Here is a 24,708-nt window from a genome sequence, read left to right as displayed (position 1 = left end):
AAGCTGCTGCATGCAGATGATGTGGTATTAGAAACAGTCTGAATATGAATTTCAGCAAATGATAGGGGAAAAGGAATGGAAAACTGAAGGCACATGGGATGACAGAGTGCAGACGACATCTTGTCTGCAAATGGCAGAAATTAAAAGACAACGAAAAATAAAACAGAAGGGAAGTAGTAGAACAGGCGAGCATTACTGTCTAATTTGTAGGTTTCCTGAATCGCAAGGACTAATGCAATGTGCAGATCATGGCTGACCTGTACATTATGACAGTAGCATGCTGCTCGTGTAGGCAGTGGAATCCCCCCTAGTCGCTCAATTTTGTAGACAAGCAAGTACACATACACACACATTGCAGTCCCTGTACCTGTCCCTAGCCTCCCACTGTCCCCTCACCCCATAATATTTAAGTGCTATTATATCATGTATGACTTGGGCCCTCATGGTCTAGTGCATCACCCCATCTTCTGATCCCTGCAAGAATGTTGATGCTGTTCTAACAGTAGAGTCTCAACACTGGTGGTCTAGTGGTTTCCTCCACCACCATACCACCACTGGTGTTGTAATGGCACTTAAGACACTTAAGCCCTGGTGTCTGGTAGTTTACTCCCCTAGCTGTCATGCTGTACGTGCCTTAGGGCACTAAGGGGTGTTCCCTGGTGTCTAGTATATCCCCCACTCCTGCCCACATAGCAATGCTTATGCCATTATGGCAATGTATTCCCCAGAGGTCTGCTGATTCCCCACCGCAATCCCCATACTGCAGTGTGTGCCATTGCAGCACTTATTAGTTTTGTCCAGTGCATCTTTCCTGTTGCTGAGTGAGACAGGGGCAAGAATTGTAATAGCTTAGGCTGCTGCAACACTTACCTATGCTTGGACATCTACACTTCTCTCTTTAGTTGCAGGCTACATGTATTTTATGAGGGATTACTGGACGTTATTGTATTTCAGATCCTGAAGCCATCATGGTACGAGTGAAATTCAACTATCCTATACCCTAACAAATGAAGCTGTTGTAATACATTTCTTTGTAACTCGTTTCATCCCCAATGAGTTTTTTTTTTTGCAATGATTCAGCTCACTTGCAGTTTGTTAAAAGTAATAATTCCATTACAACAAAACACTGCCCTAGCATTCTTATTTCCTGGTTTTTTTTTTTCGTATTCTGAATGTATTCCAGCTTGTCCATATGTCTAGCAACAGAACTTTGTTGGAAATGAATAAATCCCTCTTATTCTGTGAAATTTATATGACTGGGTTAATTATTACTGCAACTTTGCTTCCCTTTTTTACCCGATAGCCTTATTCTGTTCAGGAGGCTGGCTGTTATTGCTTGCTATAGGAGTGCTGCTAGAATTTACTGAGATCTGGAGGTAGTACATACTTTATCTGCTCTCAAAGCTGAAGAACTAGACATGTAGGATTTTAATTACAGCAAGCCATTTGTTACATCTATAGCAAGCAGTTTACTCCTAAACCAGATTTTTTTTTTTAATTAAATGACTTTGCCAATTTCTTCCAGTGCATTCAATGACTGGAATACCTTGCCAATATGTGAGCTCATTTGCTGGGCATTTCATATGGCAATCTGTGGTCTCAAGATGTGTAAGTGTTAGTGGACAACAGGACATGAAGATAAATGTGGACCATTCCAAACTACATACAATTGTGTATGCAAGCTTACCATAACAGCAGATATTTGAATGATCACTGCTGTGGTAGACTTAGCTATATGGGTTATATCTTCCCAAGGACATAACAAGGCAGCTTCCAAAGCTTTAAGGCACCTTCCACAAGCTGAAACCGTCAGGCACCTAGAGCTAAGCTGACTAAAAGACAAGGTTGGGTGACAAGCCCTTCAAGAGTTTTTTTCTGTCAACAGAGAGGGGGAAGCAGGCTGAGGCCGGAAAGGAAAATGCTAGGAGCAAAAAATAAATATTCATATCCTGGCATAAAAACCACACCAAAAACAATGAGAGCAGCTACTGCAGCACTGATCATTCAAACATCTATTGTTATTAAGTTTACTTATACAACTGCACTATGCTCATCATACCGATGACTGCTGCAGTAGATCAGCTATTTGGGTAGATTACCCTAGCTTACTATATTTGGGAGGTGGAAGGAGAAGAGTCCAGGAGCCGCAGGAAAATGTTTCTAGCAAAGCCTGACCTGGACCTAGAGAAGGAATCCAGCTTACAGTGTTCTGTAAAATTATGTACAAAGGACCAAGTAACAGCTTCTAGTCCAAAAAGCTACAGATGAAGTCAAGGTCCTGGAAGAGCAGGCCTTGACCCGGTCTGGAATAGTTTTGCTATGGTAAGTGTAACAAAAAGTAATAACCTTGGATAACAATTTGGAAATAGTCTATTTTGGCACATGTTGTCCCTTCCTACCATCACAAGAAACAAACAAATGATCTAAAGATATGAAAGATTTAATGTCATGATAGAACCAGAGGTGAATGTGGACATCCAAGGTATGGCTTATAATTTCTCCCTCATTTTAGGTTCAGGAAAGAACATGAGGAGATAGGCAGTTTGACTTAAATTCAACTCTGATACCACTCTAGGAATAAAAGGATTAGTTCTCAAACTAAGCCAAAGTCAGATCAATCAGTAAAACTGTGCTTCATGTCAAGAACCTCAAGTCAGTCAAGTTAGCAGATTCCCATGGAGCAAGTGTCAGCTTCTCTAACACAATTAAGATCCCAAGGAAGGGCTACCAAATTATTTGGTGGCCTCTTGTGTAAAATCCATTTAAAAAACATTTTGACTTAAGACTACACTGAAAGAGGAGGATTCATGGGCTGACATGCTGAAATGGCTGATAAATGAAACTTGAAAGAGTAGTAATAAAAAAAGCCACAGGATAGTAACTGATATTGTAAAAACAGAGAACAGCTAGCACTGAATGGGTGCTGGTTATGTCACTGGCACCAACCAGAAAACATTTTCCATTTGCCAATATATGATTTTCTAGTAGCAGGCTTTCTTGCCTCCATTAGTACCTGATCCATGTCCTCAGTAAATAGGTGCATAAAGGGTTTTAAGCCTCTATAATCCAGGCAGTCAAGTGAAGTTGATGTTGGAGTCCAAACACCCTGTTCTTGTGAGAGTAGATCCAGTATGTGGTGACATTTGTGGTAACTGCCCCTGGCTAGTTCCAAAAGAAGGGAGAACCACCAGATGCCAAAGCCAGAAGGGAGTCACCACAATGATCTTGGAGGATTCCTTCTGAATCTTCAGAAGAGCCTGAATATTAGTGGAAAGGTTGGAAAAGCATATAGAAACATTCCTGATTACAGGAAAAAAAGCATCTGTCTTAGAGGTCATTCTTGCATGGAGTCCTGGAACAGAATCTTGCCAGTTAAATGTTCAGAGAGGAGGCAAAGATAGATGGACCAAATCTTGAAGACCCCCTGATCTAATTTCCATTTGTGAAGGTCTGCCCTGATCTTGCTCAGCATGTCTGCCTCACAGTTTTACTATGAGGGAATGAAGGATGCATGTAGAGAGAGACTGTGCTGCAATGCTATATCCCAAGCTAATGTGGCTAGTCTGCAAAGGGGGTATGATATGATTTTCCTGCTTGTTGATGTACCACATGACTGTGGAATTGTTTGTAACCCAGGAGCCAAAGTTGATTCAGAGAGTTGAGTGCCTTGATCAAGGCAAGCATTTCTGATATTTATGTACTTGCATCTCTCCTTGCTGATTTGAAAAGACAAATGGTGTTGTGCTGGGACCACACAGATTTCAGGCACCACTGTATTTTTCTCATGTGGAGTCTTGCCAGGGGTATCGTGAGAATCATAGAAGGCATGAGATCCAAAATCCTGAAGTATTCCCCCACAGTGACAGAAGATTGAGTGGAAAACCTTAGAACTAGATCTAGGTATACTTACATTTTTTTTTCCTGTTGAAGAAAAGTTCTTTGAACAGAGGTGTCTAGTTGACATCCCAGGAACACAATCCTGTATGAAAAAGTCATAAAAGACTTCTGAATGTTCCCTTGGAATGCCAGTTTGTGTAAAAGATTTCTTACTCAACAGAGACTCCAGAAACTGAGAAATATTCTACAAAATAATAAGGAATTCATCTAAACATGGAAAAATGTGGATACCCTGTAGCCTGCACTGAGATATGAGTAACAGCTAGATACTTTGTGAATGCGCTTGGTGAAACATAGTCCAAAGGGTGAGAGAGAACTGATAATGTGATCCAAACACACAAAACCGTAAGAAACATCTGAAATCTGGATGAACAGTGATGTGATGAGCATCTTTTAAAGCTACTGTTACCATGAAACTTGAAAGAGGAAGAGGGTAATAGGTTGTGAAGTTGCACCACTTTAAATTTGCACACCATCACAAACAGCTTTAGAAAAAGAAAGATCCAGAACTGTTCTCTAAGCATTTTCTTTCTTTGGCATCAACAGCATCCTTGAGTAAAATCCTTCCCACCTGGGAAGGAGGAACTGGTTTTATCATTCCTTGGTAGAGCATGTAATGAAGAACCATTGAAAACAAGACAGTCTGATCTGCAGGACAAAAAATGACCCCCAGAAAGAAGGAATTTCCTGTCACTATCATCTCTAACCTTGACGAATAATCTTCAGAACACATCTGTTGCCATCGACTCAGATTAGGGTGGGAGGGGGTCATAAGGTCTCTCAAGCAGTCATTCAGACTTGTTGGACTTCTTTTTTTTATTCTGCTTTTTTAAACAAAACTGTATGAGAAGTTAGATAACTTCTTAGAAAATTTGGAAAAGGGCTGAAAAGCCGTAAGATTCCCTGGATCAGCCTACCACTTTCACACTTTTTGATCACCCCTGCAGCAACCTGCAGCAAAGGGGCCAAAGACAATCTCTGTCCAAACTGGAATTTAAAAACTCATTTTATCATCTGGGAGGGTTTGAAAATTCAACCATGTAAATCCTCCTCAAAACAGTACCACTGGCCATAGCCCTGAAGTAACATCATGAGCAGTGACTGTAGAAGAAACTAATTGATAGGGATTTTTCCTCAAGAAAAAAACTGAAGATAAAACATTCCTCCTACTTTCACAATTAGTCAGAACTAACTTTACATACGAGCCTGACTATTCAAATTACTGTTCAAATTACTGAAAATCAAAGTTGTAGAAGTATACACTCAACCCCCCCCCCCCCATTCTTATCAGAAAGAGAAGAAATGGAATTAATTGTTTAGCAGACGTGGGATCACCTAAAAGCTATAGCTGCAGGGTCATGTTTGGGAGTAATGTATAAAAGCTTATGAGGAACTTTATACATCCTAGATGGCTTTTTAGAGACAGTTAGCTAACTATCAGGAAAATGGCATGTAGTAACAGATATCCTGTAAAGCAGACAGTGCAGGAGGAATGGGTGTAGTTCCAGAAATTTCTTCTGTAACAACCCAAATTTCTTACAACAGAGAAATGTCAGTGGTCTCCAATGAAAACAGTGGCAAATTTCTAACAGTTTCATAGAAAGCGAAACCCTACAGGAAGAATCAAAAACTGAGCTCTCCTCTGGGTCTGAAAAAGAAACCTGAGGAGAAAACGTTATATCCATCCCTTCATCTTTCTGTTCAAATTCAGATTCTTTAATCTCTTCAGAAAAAGTATCCCCTCTTTCTCTTACCACAAAACACTTTGCCAGCCATCCAAAAAATAAAAAAAATTTATCCACCAAAAACAATGTTTTTTTTCGTTATATTAAACACAGCAGAAAAAAAGACTTTCCTCTATGAAAGTACAACATAGCCTTGTCAGTCAATTAAAGTATAAAACTTTTAGCATTAAAATACATTTCCTAAAGAGAAAAGTGATTAAACTCAACAATAATTAGAAAAATGAAGCTTTTTCTCCAAAGGGAACTTATCTGCCCAGCAAAGGAACAACTCCAAGTCGACGACCGAGCCTTGAAAGCTTTAGAGAAGCATACTCTTCTGCGAAAGTAAAGCTCTGAAGGACTACGCTCCCAAACTTAGCTTTTGGATAGCTCATGGAAGGTGCCCTGAAGCTGGCTGGATGTTGCATCCTTGGAAGCATATAACCCATATTGCTAAGGTTACTGCAGCAATGATTAATATGATGAACATATTAAGGAATTATTAATGGTGTAGCTCAATGTTCAGTCATATGTCTTGCATATTCTAATCCTAGGTGACATTATAAAAGCACTTCTGACATTACAACATACTGCAAAACCTGTGAATGTAGGCTGCAACAAAAATTACTTTGGGATTTCTACTACAGGACAAAGTACCCACACTTCTATACACCACTAACCTGTTCATGTAATAACATCCATACTAACTTCTCTAGCATGCAAGTGTTAATGTTAAAAGCATTGACTAATTCACAATACAAAATTAAGCACTGGGTGGCCATGGATTTTGCTTTTTTATGGTACTTATGAGGTAATTTAAATATACCAGTATGACTGCCAGGTGGCATTTTTTTCTCAGTACATGAAATACAGGAATACAATGAATAATAACTCTGGCAGGTGTTTGTAGCTTGGGCCCATCTTTTTAGAACAACATACCAGAAGTCAGAAGTGAGATTTTTTTGGAGGGATAAGGGGGGGGGGTCAGCATATGGCATCACCTTCAAGGACAGAACGATGCAGTAAAATGAGTGTTTTTTTGAGTGACCCTATAGAATACTGATGTGAAAATGTTAGTCCATTAGTTTGAGGTGCACATAGAAATTAATTGTACATAAAAAGTGAGGCACCTATATACACATGTGGTGTTGGAATACAGACAGGAAACTGGTGGACAAAATTTGGAATGCACCCCCACCCCCTTTGACTTTCATGGAAGAATATTTCTCAGTGTATTTGCATTCTGGAAACTGCTGGTTTATTCACTCTGCAATCTATCTGCAATTCTTAAAGTTGGGAAATCTGTACTGGACACCCTACTGTGACAGCAAAGAGGATTTGTAAACAGGATATTTATATATTTATCAAATGTTAACAAAGGTGTTGGTGTGCTTGGACTATGAACCATTTCCAGCCCTGATATCTACATGTAAAGACATTAATATATACATATAAACACGCAGTTTAGTGTAGGCAAGTATAAGAATTTCTGGAGACGGTAGCTGAAGCACCTAGAGAAAAATCATTACAGTCACGGGAAGGAACACAAAGTGCACAATGACCGTAAAGAGAATTCCACACTGAACCCCAGAACTTGAAACTCTGACTCAGACATTGTCAATCCAAAAATGGGGTAAGCTTTACTACACATATGCAGAACTTGAAAGTGTGAAGCTATCTTAGAGCGTATTCATGTGTGTGTGTGTGTGTGTGTGTGTGTGTGGGTATATTTTTATATGAACACATATATGCAAACACACCCACATAAATGCATGCATGTATGTATGTATGTACACACATACACACTAAAGTTTGTTAACCTTACAGAACAGGATAACTTATTGGCTTGGGGAAGGAAGCAAATAACCATGAACCTGTAAAATCTAAGCAAACTGGAATGGAAGTATTCAACACAATAAAGTAGGTAAAAGAACTGAAGGTGGGATCTTCAGAAAAGGAGAGGAGAACATTTCATATAAATAAAAGGAATTTGTGGAACAAAAAGCAGAATAATGCTCAGGAGGAGAACAACTCCAACAGAACAGAATACTTAAACAAAACAAATGTAATACTAGAAGAAGATACAAAATAGAAGTGATCAAACCTTAAATAAAGAGCTTCAAATCAAAATTAATGCAGTCAGAGATGAGTGATACTCAGAGCAAAGCAGACCTCACAAGCAGGAATAAAGAATAGTTGTGCAAGAACTTACCATAACCTTAGATGTCCTCTTCCATGTTGCAGTATTTATTACAGTAGGGAGGTTGCTGCATGCAGTGGCGCCAGCCGACCAGTATACCAAAGTATTTCTCCTGGAGAGTGTGTGTGACATCCCTTGTAAGGGCCATAAACCGACGTAGGGTATAAAAGTGATGCCTGTACGTACCCTCTTCAGAATGAACTGCTGCATACAGTAGTCCTCCTGTGGATTAAGAGAGGGTCCTACTAGGGAGACCTGTATACTTAAATGTAGACTAGACCTATGGTAGTAGGTAGGCTTTGTTGAGACTGGGGAAGAGAATGAATATGTCCCCACAGGTAGGCCCTGCTATGTTAGTTAGGTAAGGCAGAGGGGGCAAGTGGGAGGGACTGAATACTGCAATATGGAAGAGAAGGACATCTAAGGTTATGCTAAGTTCTTATACAACTATTCTATGTCCTTCTATTCTCATGTTGCAGTATTCATTCCAGTAGGGAGAGTACCAGAGCTTTAGGTATGAGCCTGGATGGAGAATTGGGTTTTGTGGTCAATGAGGCCTTGGAGAATTGACCTAGCAAACACTGCTCTAACTCTCGAGGCTATGTCTAGTTTGTAATGCTTGGTGAAAGCGTGAATAGAGGTCCAAGTGGCTGCTTCTAAAATGGAAGTGTAGTCGATCCCTTCGAAAAAGGCAGCTGAGGAGGCAGCTGCCCTGGTAGAGTGAGGCTTGACATGACCATGCAAGGATTTTCCATGATAGGAATAGCACATGGTAATGGATTTTGAAATCCAAGAAGAAATGGTCTGTTTGGATACCCTCCCTAGAGCTCTCAGATGGAAGGAGATGAATAATTGGTCGGACCTTCTAATAGGTTTGGTTTTGTCTAAGTGGCACCTCAGCTGCCTGTGGACATCCAAGGAATGGCGAGTTCTCTCTGAGGAATTTTGGATGAGGGTAGAAAACCGGTAGGTTAATGGTCTGGTTTAATGAGAGTTCATGAACGAGCACATAACAGCCAAAAGATAAAGAACCTTGATCACCACGGCTTAGAAGAAATCCAAAATTTAATAGTGCAACACAGAATGAAAACAGCATACAAATGATAAAAACTAAGTGCTTGCACTATTACATTTTGGATTTCTTGTAAGGCGTGGTGATACCTTGTGGTTTTTGTATTATGAGAGTTTATTAACCACCTTGGGCATGAAGGAGGGGTTGGTCCTGACAGCAACTCTGAATAAGATAAGGAGAGGTAGCCATAAGGGCTTGCATCTCTGATACGCTCCTGGCGGAGGTAAGGGCCACTAGAACAACTGTTATCAGGGTGCAAAGTTTCAGGGATACTGAATGAGATGGTGGCAATGTGAGTTTTTCTAGTACGAGATTCAGGTCCCAAGGAGGGGGTATAGGTTGTCTTGGGGGTCTGAAATGAAGTACCCTTTTCAGGAAAAGCTTGACTTCCAATCAGGAAGCCAGAGGAGGTGATAATGGCAGATGAGCAGAGATGGCAGACAAGTGGACTTTGACTGAGGAGTAAGTTAGTCCTGAGTGAAGTAGCTCACACAAATAGGAAAGAACCATAGGTATAGAAGTAGTTAAAGGGTCGTGGTTTTACCGTTGACACAACTTGGAGAATCGGCCCCATTTGGATACATAATTTCTCTTGGTACTAGGCTTTCTGGCCTCCTGCAGAACACTGAGTATGTCCTCTGAATATAGGTGTCTGTAGGGAATTGGAACCCTATCACCCATAAGGTCAGTTTCAGATTGTTCACCTGGGGGTGCAGTAAGGATCCCCTGTCCTGTGTGAGCAGGTTTATATGGTGGGGTAACCTATATTAATTGCCCTTGCTAGTAAGTGGAGAAGGGGAAACCAATGCTGTCTTGGCCAAAACAGGGTCACCAACAGGATTTTGGGTTTGTCCCTCTGGATTTTCAGAAGGGCTTTCTGAATCAGAGTGAGGGGAGGGAAGGCATAAAGGTACATTCCCTCCCAAGAGGAGGAGAATGCGTCCACTTTCCAAGCTTGTGGATGTGGGTCCCTTGTGCAGAAGCTGGGCATCTGTCTGTTCTGAGGGAAGGCAGAGATCTGCTTGTGGAATACCCCACCTGTAAATAAGGTCCAGGAATACCTCTCTCTGAAACATCCATTCATGAGAGGGGGCTGAAGTTCTGTTGAGTTTGTCTGCCATGACATTCTCTGTTGAGGGAATATATACTGCCACCAAGTAGATCTGGAGTGTTGATGCCAGGTTCCATATGTAGATGGCCAGGCTGCAGAGGGGGTAAGACTCTGTTCCCCCTTGCTTATGTTCCACAGGACAGTCATATTTGTCTGTGATTATTTTTAGGGTTCCTGTCTGAACAGCTGATTTGAATGTTAGAAGGGCCAGCAGTAATGCCCTCATTTCCTTGATGTTGATATGGTCCTTTTGTCTTGGGTTGGACCATCTGCCTTGCACAGAGAATTGATTCTGGTTTATTAGAATTACTGTGCCCCACCCCAAGTCTGGTGCATCTCTGGAGACCTGTTGTAGGGGGACTGGAACCTGTGGGGGAGGTTCCTTGGTTGAAGTGAAGTGCTGAAACCCACCACTGGAGTTCCCTCTTCAAGCACAGAAGTAGGGTGAGTCTGGGAGTGTTGGCTTCAGAAGTTTTTTTGGATCCAATGGATTTTTTGCATGTGGAGTATTGCTAGAGGTAACATGGGTATAAGGGATGCCACGTGGCCTAACATTTTCAGAATTCCCGAGCTGTCAAGGAGGAGTGGGTGAGGAGATTTTTTGAAGTATGGACAAAAGTCTAGGATTCTTTGGTCTGGGATGAAGGCTTTCATTCTGTTTGTTTTGATCCTGCGTCCTAAGAAAACCAAGTCTTGAGAGGGGGTCAGGTGAGACTTCATGGTTTATGGTAAATCCTAATTGAGTTAGGGTGGACGTTACCTGTTGTAGGTGGAGTAGAAGAACCTGGTGGTCTTGAAGGATGAGCAGGTCATCTAGATATGGGTATAAATGTATACCCGGAGTCCTGCAGTGAGCAATGAAGGGGGCTAGACACTGAAAACTCAAGGAGCAGTGGACAGTCCAAAGGGCAAGGTAGAGTATTGAAAATGGCAAGAACCTATTGCAAAGCGGAGGAATTTCCTGTAAGCTGGATGTATTGGAATGTGCAAGTAGGCATCCTTCAAATCCAGGGCTACCATGAAAGCCTGTGTTGGAATGAGTGGTAAGAGCAGGGGAAAGGTAATCATTCTGAAGCTGGGTACCTTGAGGAAGAGGTTTAGGAAAGATAAGTCTATGATTGCCTCCATGGGCCGTCTTTCCTTGGTACCAGAAACATTCTGGAGTAGAAGCCTATGTTTATTTGTGGGCAGGGTACCTGCTCTAGGGTACCCTGAGCTAGGAGTTGTTGAATGATGGGTGGGAAAAGGTGGGTTTGGTTTTGTGGTTGTTGGGGAATACCCTGGAAGGGGTGGTAATATCCACCAAGTCATGAAATATCCCCTCTGAATAATAAGAAAGGACCCATTGTTCTGATGTGATTATCTGCCCGGAGTGTAGGGAGAGGGTGAGACGAAGTGATAGGGGGTTGTTTGGGTCTAAAGGTGGTAAGTCACAGTGGAGGTTGTCTGGATTGGTCAGACTGATTCCGAAAGGGTGTGGTGGAAGAGTGGTGGGAAACCTGGGAATAGAGCTTTTCCTCAGTTGTCTATGTCCCTTAGACTGAGAAGCTGTGAGCAAGCACAGTCTTCTCACAAAAGGTTTTTGTGGGTAGTTCCTGTGGTATTTGCGTACAGGGGATACCAGTAAATGCTTAAGGTTTTCTAGTTCTTTTTCCCTTTTCTTGAAGCGATTTGAGAAGCTCTGCAGAAGCTTGGCCAAACAGAACCTTATTGTCCACGGGTGAGTCAAGCAATTTTGTTTGAACATCCATCGGGACAGGTTGTAGCCTCATCCAGGGATATCACCTCAAAACTGATCCTGAAGCAGAAGATTTAGATGAGGTTTCCACAACATCATAACTGCACTTAATTGAGTGCCTAGTCACTTGGGATGCTGTGGAAAGCAGGGTGCTGATTTGTGCTTTAATGGGGGTGTCAGGAGCTTCAAAGAGGAGAGTAGAGGCTTTGGTGATTGTAGCCAGGACATACCTAGCCATATGTCTTTGATAGTTGAGAGCCCTTACAGCCAGAGTAGAGGACGTAGACACTTTCTTCCCTAACCTGTCCATGAATTTGCTGTCGTTACCCGTGGGGTATAGAGCAGCACAAGGTAATTGTCTTGGAAGTTTTGTCAGCAATGACTGCAATAACTGCTGGGTCTGCTGGAGGATTTTTGAAGAGTAACTGGGTTTCCTGTGGAACCTTATGGAAGCGGTCAGGGCGTTTTGAGGCTGAAGGTTGTGAGCCTGGGAACTGAGAGGCAGCCAAAAATGCATTCTGGAAAGCGGGCAGTAATGGGAGCACAGCAGAAGGAGAAGGCTGCTCCATTTCTAAAAGATCAAAGTACCTTTACTTGGTGTCAGATACTTCTGATGCCTGCCACTTAAAATGCTCCCTCGTGAGGGAGACTGTCTCTCAAAAATTGACTCAGGAGTAATGGAATCCTCCTCCTCTGCGGTAATGAAGTCTTTGGGAGAATCTATTTGAAATTCAAAATTAATGGATTCCTCTGAAGAGGAGTAGTCTTCCTCTGATACCTCTAAGGGTGGACGAGGAGAGGTGCCAGGAAGTAATCGTTGTGTCTGTAAAGCCTGAAATGCCTTAAAGAGGCTTGGTGAAAATACTTCCCAGTCATGAACCAGTTGAGGTTCAGGATGTTTAACTTTTTGTTTTCTTTTCAAAGGGGTAGCCGGTGGAGAAAAAAATTGGAGCCGACGTCTGTTTGGGTGGAAGTGTAGAAGCAAGGCACTCTGAGTGAGTCGTGGTTCCCCTCCGTCATCAGGCTTTGATGCCCGATTTGCCTCAGCAGACATACCTGAAGTTTCCGCCATCCCAGGTTCCATTAAGGTTCCCTGGCCTAGTTTGGAAACAGAGGTCTGACAAGATCTCAGGCTTTCATCATCCTCAAGAATCTGCTCGGACGCCGGAGGCGCAGTGTGGGATTGCGGCTTAATTTTCTTGACCTTCTTCCTTGGCAGCTCGGCGGACGGGCCTACTCTCCCTTCTATCCCAAGTGCAAGATGTCGTAATTTCCGATTTTCTAAATACAAATTTAATGTGGCCAAGTGGCTGCGAAGAGTTTTTGGGACAAAAGATTTGCAAATGGGCAGGACGTATAGTCGTGGACCTCGCCTAAGGAAAATACGCACTTCTCGTGCATATCCTTGTGAGGAATTTGTCTCCCACAAGCACACAACTTTCTAGTTGACATGTATGTCAACAGTAATCAAAGGTAAAGAAAAAATCCAACAGGGCACTTATCTGTATCGGTAGATGAAGCGGTCATCTGGTCTGGAATGGAACTGTAACCAGTCATCTGAAAAAAGCGCAATCTGCTTTCAGAACTGGCAAACCGGAGTCCAACATTCACTGCGGCAGAAAAATTCTGGAAAAGGTACATGCAGACATCACTTTTATACCCTATGTTGGTTTATGGCCCTGACAAGAGACGTCACATGTACTCTCCAGGAGCAAGGACTTTGGTATACTGGCCAGATGGCGGCACTGCAGGCAGCAACCTCCCTACTGTAATGAATACTACAACATGAGAATAGAAGGACATCATGTAATATTTACATAATGGAATCAGCCACAGCTGATTACAGCCTCCTGAGGGATGGTATAGACAGCTTAACAGCCCCCTTTCCCCTCTGTAGGAACTGGCACCAATATCCAGAACTACACCAAAGCAATATACGAGCATTTATATAGATGCATGGAATCAGGAATACCTGATAGGGCTAAATAATCCTCTTCAAGGAAGAGTAAACCTGTCTGGTGGACATCTGCAATACGTAAACTCTATAGCAAAAGGAAAAAAAATTGGTGTCCAAGACCAAAAAGGAGCAGGTGGCCCAATTGGAAGCAATGTCTCCTTAGCCTGAACAAGCAAATAAGAGCACTAGTGAAATCCTACAAAGCAAACTGAGTCCAAATTGGCCACACCTACTAGAGACTACCATAAGGCCTTCTTCACATATTTCCGCAACCTCAAAGGAAGCACCCAGACCTGTTCAGAACTGGTGGACAAGGACACCACATATACAAATGCCGTAGATAGAGCAAACTTGCTGGCTGACAGACTTAGCAAAAACTTTGCTCATCTGTCCCCCACCCATCAGTAAATCGGGACATCCCCAGTACCTGCCCCCTTCCCCTTATATCTACTGAACAGGTCACCACTGCTCTCTCAAAAGGCAAAAAATACAGCCTCCATGGGACCAGATAACATCCCAGGCTGCATTCTATGTAAACTCAGGCAGGAACATGCAGCACCACTAGGCACCCTATTTAACCAAAGTCTGAGTACTGGCTTCATCCCAGCTGAGTGAAGGACAGCCACTGTCAACCCTTTACACAAAGGTGGAGTTGTCCACCGATCTGGGAAATTATAGGCCCATCAGCCTAACTAGCCTGATCTGCAAGGCCATGGAATAGATTATCATGGACGTCATCAACAAGGACATTGGCAACCTCCAAACACTTGATCCCACACAGTTTGGCTTCATCAGGGGGGGGGGGGGTCATGTCTACTAAATTTGGTTGACTGCTTTGAGACAGCCACTAAAGCCATGGATGAGGGGAAGACTGTGCACATTGTCTACCTAGACCTGGCCAAAGCCTTTCACACTATTCCCCACTCAGGCATAATAGATAAACTCTCTCAACTAGGCATCAATCCATGTTACCAAATGGGTAGCAAACTGGCTCACCAATAGAACCCACATAATCAAAATAGGGGAAGCCACCTCAAGCATCAGACCTGTAACAAGCGGTGTACCCCAGGATTCAGTCTTGGGGCCTCTGTTACTTGGGATACACTTTTCTGAGGTGCAGGCCAAAACTAGTGGGCTACGGCTGACCAAGTTTGCAGACGACTGCAAGCTGGGTGCGGTCATCAATTCCCCTAGTGATGTGGACATCCTCCAAGAGGGTCTCACTCAGACAAATGACTGGTGCCAGAAACATGGCCTCAAGCTGAAAACTAAAAAATGCATCATCCCCTTTGAGGACAGTGACGTCCCTACAAATTATCACATTAATAACAATGTCCTAAGCACTCAATCAGTCATGAGGGATTTGGGCACCCAAGTTTGATAGCAACCTGACTTTTGACCACCATGTTGCGTCTGTTGTACGGAAAAGCCTTCTACATTGCCCACCTCATAAGTAAGGGTACCTCATATCCAGGGACAAGGAGGTCATAACATCCCTGTATTCTTCCCTTATAAAGCCCATTATAGAGTGCAACGCCCCTTTTCAGCATGTACCTCGCTAAGCACATGCAGCAGCTGGAGGGACCACAGAGATTCTTCACCAGGAAGATGGGCTAAAAGCCCTATCCCTCTACTCTGTTTCATACAGACTCCTCAAAGGTGACCTCTGTCTGGCATACAAGGTGTTCATGGACCCCACCTTGATGGGACTGCTGCATATCCGCAAGTCAAGTTCCACTCAAGTAACCTGCACGTGCGGCCTCAACCTGGTCTGCGACATCAACAAGACTTGGTGGGACAGATGTGTCCCAGAGACTCCCCCATGTATGGAATAGACTCACTCTCCACATCAAGCAGAGTACCTCTTAGTTCCTTTTTAAGCGCAACCTAGATAACTGGATGGGAAACAGAACATATACCTCTGGGATTCCACCCATGTCCTTGCTGGACAGGGGCGTCGGGTGCTGATTTGTCTAAACATGGGCTAAACTCTTGGCTAGGCTTATAAGTGCCTCAGGGCCAGTAGTAGCCTAGTAACCTCCTATGATCCCATGTAAAAAGCAAGACAATTGGTTACGATGACTACTTTTTAATGAATCCATGTGAACTCTTGTTGCAATTTAAAACACGATGCTTAAAATGTCTAAAAATAAATTCTAACTTGCTGGATTACATTTGTTCATTCAGATAGAAAGATATGGAGATGGCTTTAACTGTCCATTCTGATTGGTCATTAGAACTGGGGGGGGGGTTAAGGTAATTTCACATAAGCAGTCATCCAGAAAAGTGAAGACTGAACTTTTTGGAAGAAAAAAACAGACATGGGGACACAGAAAAAAGAAAAAAAACAATATGCAGTTTACCGTCATCTCCATAGAACATTTTTTTGATACGAATAACATCAAAGGACAACGGTCGCTGGAACCTTCACTTATTTCCAATCTTACAATCCAAGAAAAAAAGTTAAATTCTAACATGGGGTCCCCAGAAAAACTAATGACAAAAACTCCAGAGTTGTGAATGACTATTAAAAACTAGAATAGAAGAGCTACCCTTTCAGCAGTAAATTATGCAGGCAAGGAAACTCAAATTCCAGCTTCCACATCCTGCATAAATGAAGGTAAATTAGCCAGGAGGATGTCTCACATTTTATACATATGAAGATGAAGCTGAGGCAAAAATCAAACAGGTATTGCAAACTTCTCACGAAGATACAGCGGATTTAGGAAACATACCTAAAGGAGCATCTATAAAATTGTCACATGCAGCAGAATACCCAATTAGATCCTTTTCTAAAAAAGGATGACTGAGAGAAAGCAGTCTTTAGTGGCTAAATGTAAAAAGAAGCTGAATGGTTGACTAAAAAGGAAAGAATTCACATTTAACCACTCCCCGTTTCTTGGTTCTGTTTCCAGATATCTCTTAAAAGAGGCTGTAGTCTTGAATAAAAATGCATCTTCCTCACAAAACTGAACTTTTATTCTCTATTATATATTTGGACTATTACAGGCACACTGTTCTATTTGTTTAATTAGCCTTGCTTATTTACATGTATGTGTGTGTGTGTGTGTGTGTGTGTGTATGTGTAATATATATATATATATATATATATATATATATATATATATATATATATATATATATATGTATGTATACTTCTTTATTTTTTTAATTTGGTTATTGCAATGTTTAATCTTGACGCCAATGATTAATACATACACCTGAATTTATAGTAAGAGGAATGATGGGAAGACAGTGGACTGCATTTTTTTTTGGGCGGGGGGTCAAAGTAAGAACACTCGTGCAGATACCTACACATCTTATACCTCAGCATCTCATCAAAAGTTAAAAAAAAACAAAAAAAAAAAAACCCCAAAAAAAACAAAAAAAACCCAAAAAACTAATGATTAAAATATGGATTTCTTCATGGTTTTGTATTCAGACAGGCTCAGTCACACCAACAGACTTTTGCAGATATTGCACTGAACTCATCAAAAATTGTCCTTGAGGACAGCTGTTAATGAACACACTTGAATTTGTCAAATTTTGTTACTGCTCTTTTAATAATTAGCATGATTATAGCAATAATCAATGTATGTCAGATTTAACAAGGAAGTTATAGAATGAATCTCTTTTGTTGGCATTGACTGGCTGGGAATCCGGACAAGAAAATCGCCAATCTGAAGGCTACAAAAACAAACTTCAGTATTCCAGGAATATGTCAATGTTTTCTTATCAAAAAGAGAAATAATAATTTTACACTTAAATCTGTGCACAATTTTCTTTTTTTTTTTATATAAAATTGTTAGAAAAATCAAAAAGCTAAATAAATACCAGGATGCTTAGGAAATACAAAGCCAAGTTCAAGCCTATGGGTGACAGGAAAGAACTGAGATAGGGAGGCTCCAACACTCCCTTTTAAAGATAGTTATCCTATTTTTCATAGAGCAGCATATGCCCAACACTGCTAAAAAATCTTAAATTGAAACATTCCAACTTATAGGTGTAGAATAAGTTCCATGAGAAGAACACGGACGATTCAAAGCTCAAAAGAGCTTTTAAATCAATATTTATCCCATAATATCAAAAAACAACTTAGACTGTTCTACTTGTTATGAAAAACTCACTCTGTTCCCATAACTAAAACTTAAACGGAACCTTGTACTTACTACAAACATATCATACCTTCAGAGTGTGATCAAGGTTTCTCATGGAGGAACGCTCAGAATTTAGTAGTTCTTCCAGCTGTTGAACTGCTGCATCTTTTTCCTGGATGCTGTTAAAAATTCAGAATAAATTCAGCCCATGTACTGAGATTATCTTATTAAATTTAAAACCAGAATCTTAATGCTATTTACTGTGTTATAAATCATAAAGGATTCTTCTCTCTCTGTACTTTCCAAAGAAAATAAGTCAAATTGTAGTTGACAGTTCATAGTCCCCTCTTTTTTTATTAAATTCAGTTTTAGATGACAGAGTCACATACATTAAAAGAACAAAAAAAAAACAGTTTACATTCATTAGCATACATGTACGTTTTTGTTTAACAGCCATGCAACTCCAGCAATACACACATTTCTCAAATCCTGCCTTCCCTTAAACTGCACTTCCTCCTAAACATTCTGCATGTATTTTGCCTGGCAAATTCCATTTGTGTGTAATCTGCTCATCCAGATTTCTAAAACCTCCCAACTCCAACTCATTTATCTCCTTTCCACTATTTAGTACTCCAATCATAGTAGTTTTATACTTTGATTTCCATTTTCTACTAACCTTTTTTGGCAGTCAGCTTAGTAATGCTTTACTATTAACTATGAAATTAAGATCCTATGCCCCAGCAAAAAGCACAGTTGTGTACCTACCATAAATGTAGATGTACCCGCAGTCGGCCTGAATTCCAAAGTCCTGGTCCGGCGTCGATTGCTGTCGCCTCCTCCCTGACGTCAGTGCGCCAGGGGTATACAAGATGCAGCAGACGCCATTTTCTTCAGTTTTTCTTGCCCCAGATGTCAGGTGCCCCCAAGAAGGTAGGCAATACATATTGGTAGGCAATACATATTGCTTATAACATACAGTAAAATAAAAACAATACCTTCATCTACAAGCAAATACACCACATAGGTTGTATAGGATAGAGAAGTATAGTTAAGTCCCAGCAAAGAAAGGGGGATGGAGGGTGGGTAACCTGGACTGCAATAGTGAATACACTCGAACATCTACATTTATGGTAGGTACACAACTATACTATGTTCATTGTGTTTCACTGTTGCAGTCATTACACTTGAGTTGAATCCCAAAGCTGAAGTAGGGCGGCTGGGTCTAAATAGGATTAGGAGTGGCTATGAGGCCCTGCAGAACTGCAGTGGCAAAGCCTGCTCTGGATTTAGAGTAAAGGGGTAAGTGATGATGCTTGGTAAAAGTGTGCACTAAACTCAAGTTGCAGCCTCCAAAATTTCCTTGGTTGGTACTCCTCAGAGGAAGGCTGCTGAAGTGGCTGCTGCTCTGGTAGAATGTGGCCTAATATTCTTAGGCACTGACTTGCCATGCTGTGCATAGCAGAAACGAATACAGTGTCCTATCCATTTTGAAATAGTCTGCTTTGAGATGGCCTTTCCTTGTGATTCTGCAGCATATGCTACAAACAGTTGCTCAGTTTTTCTGAAAGCTTTTTTGTCCAAGTAGAAGCATAGCTGCCTGTGTATGTCCAAAGAGTGCAGAAGTCTCTCCACTTTATTCTGGGAATTTGGATAAAATGTTGGCAAATGAATGGTTTGGTTAAGAGCCACACTGGATACTACCTTTGGCATAAATGTTGGGTATGTCCTTAGAGAAACCCTGTCCGGATGAAAAATGATAAAAGGTTCCACTGCCATTAATGCCTGTAACTCTGAGACTCTTCTTGCTGACGTTATTGCTAAGAGCAGAGAAGTTTTCCATAAGAATTTTATATCAGCTGTATTAGCTGGCTCAAAAGGAGGCAGTGTGAGCTTTTCCAAGACAAAGTTGAGGTCCCATGTAGGTATTGCTGCTCTCCTTGGGGGTCTTATGTTTTGTGCCCCTCTGAGGTACTGTCTTAGCAGTGGATGAAACAAAATAGGAGGTTCTGTATTGTAATGAGCTGAAATGGCAGAGGCATGGATCTTAATTGATGAGAAGGATAGGCCTTTGTCCAGCATCTCAGTTAGGTATTGTAAAATCTGAGGAATATTTGGAACAAGTGGTTCAAGTCCTTGTGCCTGGTTCCAAGCACTGAATCTCTTCCATTTTTCTGCATAAGATTCCCTGGTGCTGGGCCTCCTGGCTTCCAAAATGACATCCATAACAGCTTTGGAGAGAAGTGTGTTCTGAGTGGCTATATTATTTGCCATGCAGACAGATTTAAGGTTCTGAGTTGGCTGTGCAGGATCTGATTGTTTTGTTGAGTCAGAAGATGAGGAATTTGAGGTAAAGTCCAAGCTGGGCCTTGAGACAAGCTCTTTAGGATTGGGTACCAGTGCTGGCGTGGCCAGTTTGGGGCAATCAGAATCATTTTTGACTTCTCTTGTCCGAGTTTGAGGAGTACCTTGGGAAGGAGAGGCAGTGGTGGAAAGGCATAAACTGTTAGGGTTTTCCAGCTGAATGATAGTGCATCCACTTTCCGTGCTTGTGAGTGATAACTCCTTGTGCAGAATCTCTGTAGTTGGCAGTTGTGAGGGGAGGGAAAAAGATCTATGTCTGGACATCCCCATTTCCTTATCATCATGCTGAAGACCTGTGGATCTAGTTTACACTCGTGAGGGTCCATAAGGTTTCTGTTTAGTTCGTCTGAAGAGTATTTTTCTTTCCTGGCAGGAATTGTGCCTGCAGATGTACTTGATAGGTCAGTGCAGTGTTCCACAAAGTCATGGCTTGCCTGCAGAGGAGGTAGGAATGTGTGCCCCCTTGCTTGTTTATGTACCAAATAACTGTAGTATTGTCCGTCTTTATTAATAGTTGTCCTGGATGGAGTAGATCCTTGAAGGCTGTCAGGGCATTCTGTACAGCTAGCATCTCTTTTTGATTGATATGAAGATGCATTTGGTCCACGGGCCACGTGCCCTGAATTTTCCTGCCATGTGTGCCCCCCAGGCATAATCCGATGAATCTGTTGTTAGTGTCTGCCTGGCTGTGGTTAAAGTGAAAGGCTGTCCCTTGTTGTGGTGACAGGCCAGTGCCCACCATCGAAACTCCTGTTGCAGGCAGGGAATAAGAGTTATTATTGTTTCCAGGCTGTGGCAATGTTGAGTCCAAACACTTTTTAGATACCATTGTAGCTTCCTCATATGCAGTCTTGCATATGGAATTAGCAGGATACAGGCTGCCATGAAGCCCAAAGCCTGCAGAATTTTTCTTGTAGGTAGCTGGGTCTTTGTTGCCATCATTTGAAAGTAATGAGTCAGTTGCCTTTGTTTGTCTGGCGTGAGATAAGCCATCTGGGCAGTTGTATTTAAGCTTGCACCCAGGAATATTATCTCTTGAGAGGGCACTAGTTTTGATTTCTTTTCGTTTACTGTGTACCCTAGGCAAATTAGTAATCTTTTTACACATGCCAGATGCTTTAGTAGAATGTCCTTGCTCTCTGCTTGAATAAGGCAGTCGTCCAAGTAGGGATATATTTGAATTCCTTTTTGTCTGCAAAATATAATTACTGGTGCCATGCATTTTGTGAAGACCCTGGCACAGTAGATAAGCCAAAGGGCAGTGCAGAGAATTGGTAATGCATTGAGCCAGCTTTGAATATGAGGTATCTTCTGCAAGACTGTCTGATTGGGACATGCAGGTATGCCTCTTTGAGGTCCAAAGTAACTAGCCAAGCCTTTTGCCCAGCATGGGTAGAAGTTGCTGAAGTGTTAACATTTTGAATTTTGAAACATCCAGGAAAGTATTTAGAATAGACAGGTCCAGTATTGGCCGCCAGGCTTTGTCCTTTCTGGGTACCAAGAAAAGTCTTGAGTAAAATCCTTGCCCCTGTTCTTGCTGAATAGCCCTCATGTCCATGAGAGCAGAAATTTGTTTTTGTGCCTCTGCTCATTGATTTTGTGGCAGGTCTGGCATACCTTTCGACCTTGGTAGGGTGTGAAAGTGTTACCTGTAATCCTGAGAAACAATATTCAGTACCCATTTGTGCTGCGTGATCATGTGCCAATTTTGAGAGAAAAGTGCTAGTTTTCCCCCAAAGGGTGCTGCCAAAAGGTAAGTGCTTGGCATTTGTAGAGGAAAGTCATTGGGACCGTTTCCTGTAAGGTTGTGATTTGTCTTCTCCGCCTTTGGGGGCTGAAGCACCCCATTGTTTAGATCTGTATGAGCCTTGGGGATGAGATCTGCCTCTTGGGCATCTGTATCTGCCTCTTTGTGGCCTGTCTGACACTGGAAAGAACCAATTTTTGGAAGGCCAGTTCCTGCTAAATCTAGGTGGCTGAACCTGTAAGAAATCCTTTACTGTCTGCATTGATTTTGCTTTATCCTCCATTTTCTTTAAAACTTCCTCTGCCTTAACACCAAAGAAAGTATCATGCTGTAATGGAGCATCCAATAATTTTGCTTTAACATGATCAGGTAACCTCTGTTCTTTTAACCAGGCATGCCTTTGAATGACAGAACCTGTAACTGCGGCTCTGCAAGATGCCTCTAATGACTCAAAACCACACTGCAAAGTATGCTTTCCCACTTGTTCAGCTGAATGCAATAAATCCTGCATTTCCTTGTTCTCAGGACATTCAGAGCTTTTAAGCATTTTCTGTTTTAGCAAAGACATTAGGTATTGTTGATATTTAAGCATATGAAACTGGCAGTTTAAAGCCCTTACAGCTAAAGTAGCAGAGGTGTAAACTTTTGTCCCCCATCTGTCCAGTGCTCTAGAATCCCTATCAGAGGGAACAGGGTTTTTTGCAGTGGAAGCCTTGACCACTTTGGGACCCTGAGAAATAGTTTCTGGATCAGCAGCAGGGTTTTTATAAAGAACTTTATGAGAATCTGGAACCCTGTAGTACCTATCTGGCTTAACTGGTGCAGGGGGTAAAGAATCAGGGGTCTATCTGGATTCAGAAAAAACATCAACAATATCTAGTACAGGGCAGATAGCAAGAGGCCTGTGCTGAGGCAATAAAAGAAAGTCTCTGAGCCTTTTCTTGGATTATGAATAATCCTGGCTCTGTCAATGGAAATGTTTCCTCATGGCGTGCAGGATTTCCCCAAAAGAGTAGTGCTCAGGAGGAGAGGCTGAAGGGATAGATTTTTCAGCATCAGAGTCCTCATAGGGAGGAAGAGAATATCCTTGTTCTGAAGAGGAATCAGAAGAAATAGAAACCTGGTCAGAGCAGTCATAGTCAGTGTCTTGCCTAGGCCTTTTATCAGGAGGGGGATGGGAGCCCCTGATCAAAGTAATTAGGTCCTCGGCCATTTTGAGCATCTGTTTCTTTGGCATGGATGACTGTCCAGAAGAATGCTGTACTTGTTTCTTTGTCTTTAAAGGCGTTTTAGACTTTGCCTTGGCTAATGAAGCGGTCTTGATAGTAAGCTGTGTAGGTCTGAAAACACCCTCAGAAGCCGATGCCTGCTCAGCGGCTCCGGACCCATTTGAGGGAATTGTTTCCATAGGCCCAATACCTTGAGTTTCCAGAGGCCTAACTGTCTCCACATGGGAGTCGGAGGTGGCCTGTGGCTCTGAGGTAGCAGGTGTCCAGGGCTGCGAAAGTGCCTCACTGAAAACTGGCGAGTGGCCTAGAAGAGGCTTTGTGGTCGGTTTTGGACCTTGGATGCCTGTCTTTCTTTGTCCTTGCGCTTTTTATGGACTCCGGTCGTCGGTTGTTCCGACGGCATTATATAGTTAAACCTTCGGCCAAAGTAATGAAAAGCAAAATCGAACCGATGCTTAATAGTGCGTTGGTTGAATCTAGCACAAAACCGACAACTAGCTACATCGCGGTCAGGGCCTAGGCAAGGAATACAGTAAGAATGAAAATCCTTATGAGGTATTTGCTTCCCACAAGAAATACAATTGTTAACTTTTACTGACATCGTTCTGGAGCAAGAAAAAGTTTCCCCAACGGGGTACTTAGCTTTATTGAGGACTTCGGATCTGAAATTCAAATTCGAAAATCTCAGGAGTCAGCCGACCGGCACTTGCGAACTGCTTTTGCTTTGGGCACCACGCTGCAAGAAAGACTGGAGAAAATGGCACTGGCTGCATCTTATATAACAACCCTGGCACACTGACGTCAGGGAGGAGGCCACAGCAACAGACGCCGGACCAGGACTTTGGAATTCAGGCCGACTGCAGGTAGCCTGCCAGCAGGATAACCCAAGTGTAATTAATTACAACAATTTGCTCTCCCAAAATGACTGACAAAAGTACACTACTGAGGAAAATTTAAAATCTGCCAACTTGTTACATTCCAAAAAAACATTCACAATTATCTATCTTTCAAATCAAACTTCCAGCATTTGGATATACACCTGAAGTAAATTCCTTTGACGTCTGTTTCAAGTACAAAAATACCTAAGAAAACATTTCTCAATAAACCCTTCTGGACTTTGTTGCATACTTATGACTTATAAAGATGCTGCTCCATTGTGCCTTAGCAAAATGCCTTTAATCTCTCTTCCCAGTCTTTTCTTACACACTGATTCTTATAGCTATCATACAATAATTTATATGCCAGACTTTCCATTTTTTTTCAACAGCATCTTCTGTTCTAGCCTCATCTAAAAACTCTACCTCTTTTACTTGACACTAATCGATCCCTTTCTCTTTGCCTATACTCTTAGCAATCCCTGGTGGGAAGGCAGACACTAACCTGCAGTCCAAACTTCTGCTTAGCCTTATCCCACTCTATTACCTTTCCCTCTCTAATTTGCTACTTTTCTCCAGTACATTCTTGCATATTTTCTATTTCTTAGAATACTTTCTACTACTTTATAAAAACATACTACTCTGCATGTCGTTTGATTTACTTAAGGGCCTACATCCAAAATCCTACTCTTCTTATTTC

The 24,708-nt window shown here is 41.9% G+C and overlaps 1 protein-coding gene across 1 annotated transcript in view; it reads right to left on the bottom strand.

Annotated features, from left to right (window-relative positions):
- The window catches only part of KTN1 (kinectin 1), a gene marked incomplete in the record, with an annotated part of 2,305,074 nt that overhangs the window by 1,555,880 nt on the left and 724,486 nt on the right, over nt 1–24,708 (bottom strand). Inside the window, 1 exon segment of the mRNA XM_044074427.1 lies at nt 17,885–17,975. Within this exon segment, the coding sequence (XP_043930362.1) occupies nt 17,885–17,975 (91 nt within the window).

This window comes from Protopterus annectens, chromosome 6.part0 (assembly GCF_019279795.1).
Source record: "Protopterus annectens isolate FY-2018-M chromosome 6.part0, PAN1.0, whole genome shotgun sequence".
Classification (NCBI taxonomy): Eukaryota; Metazoa; Chordata; order Ceratodontiformes; family Protopteridae; genus Protopterus; species Protopterus annectens.
This window is presented reverse-complemented; position numbering and strand designations above follow the sequence as displayed.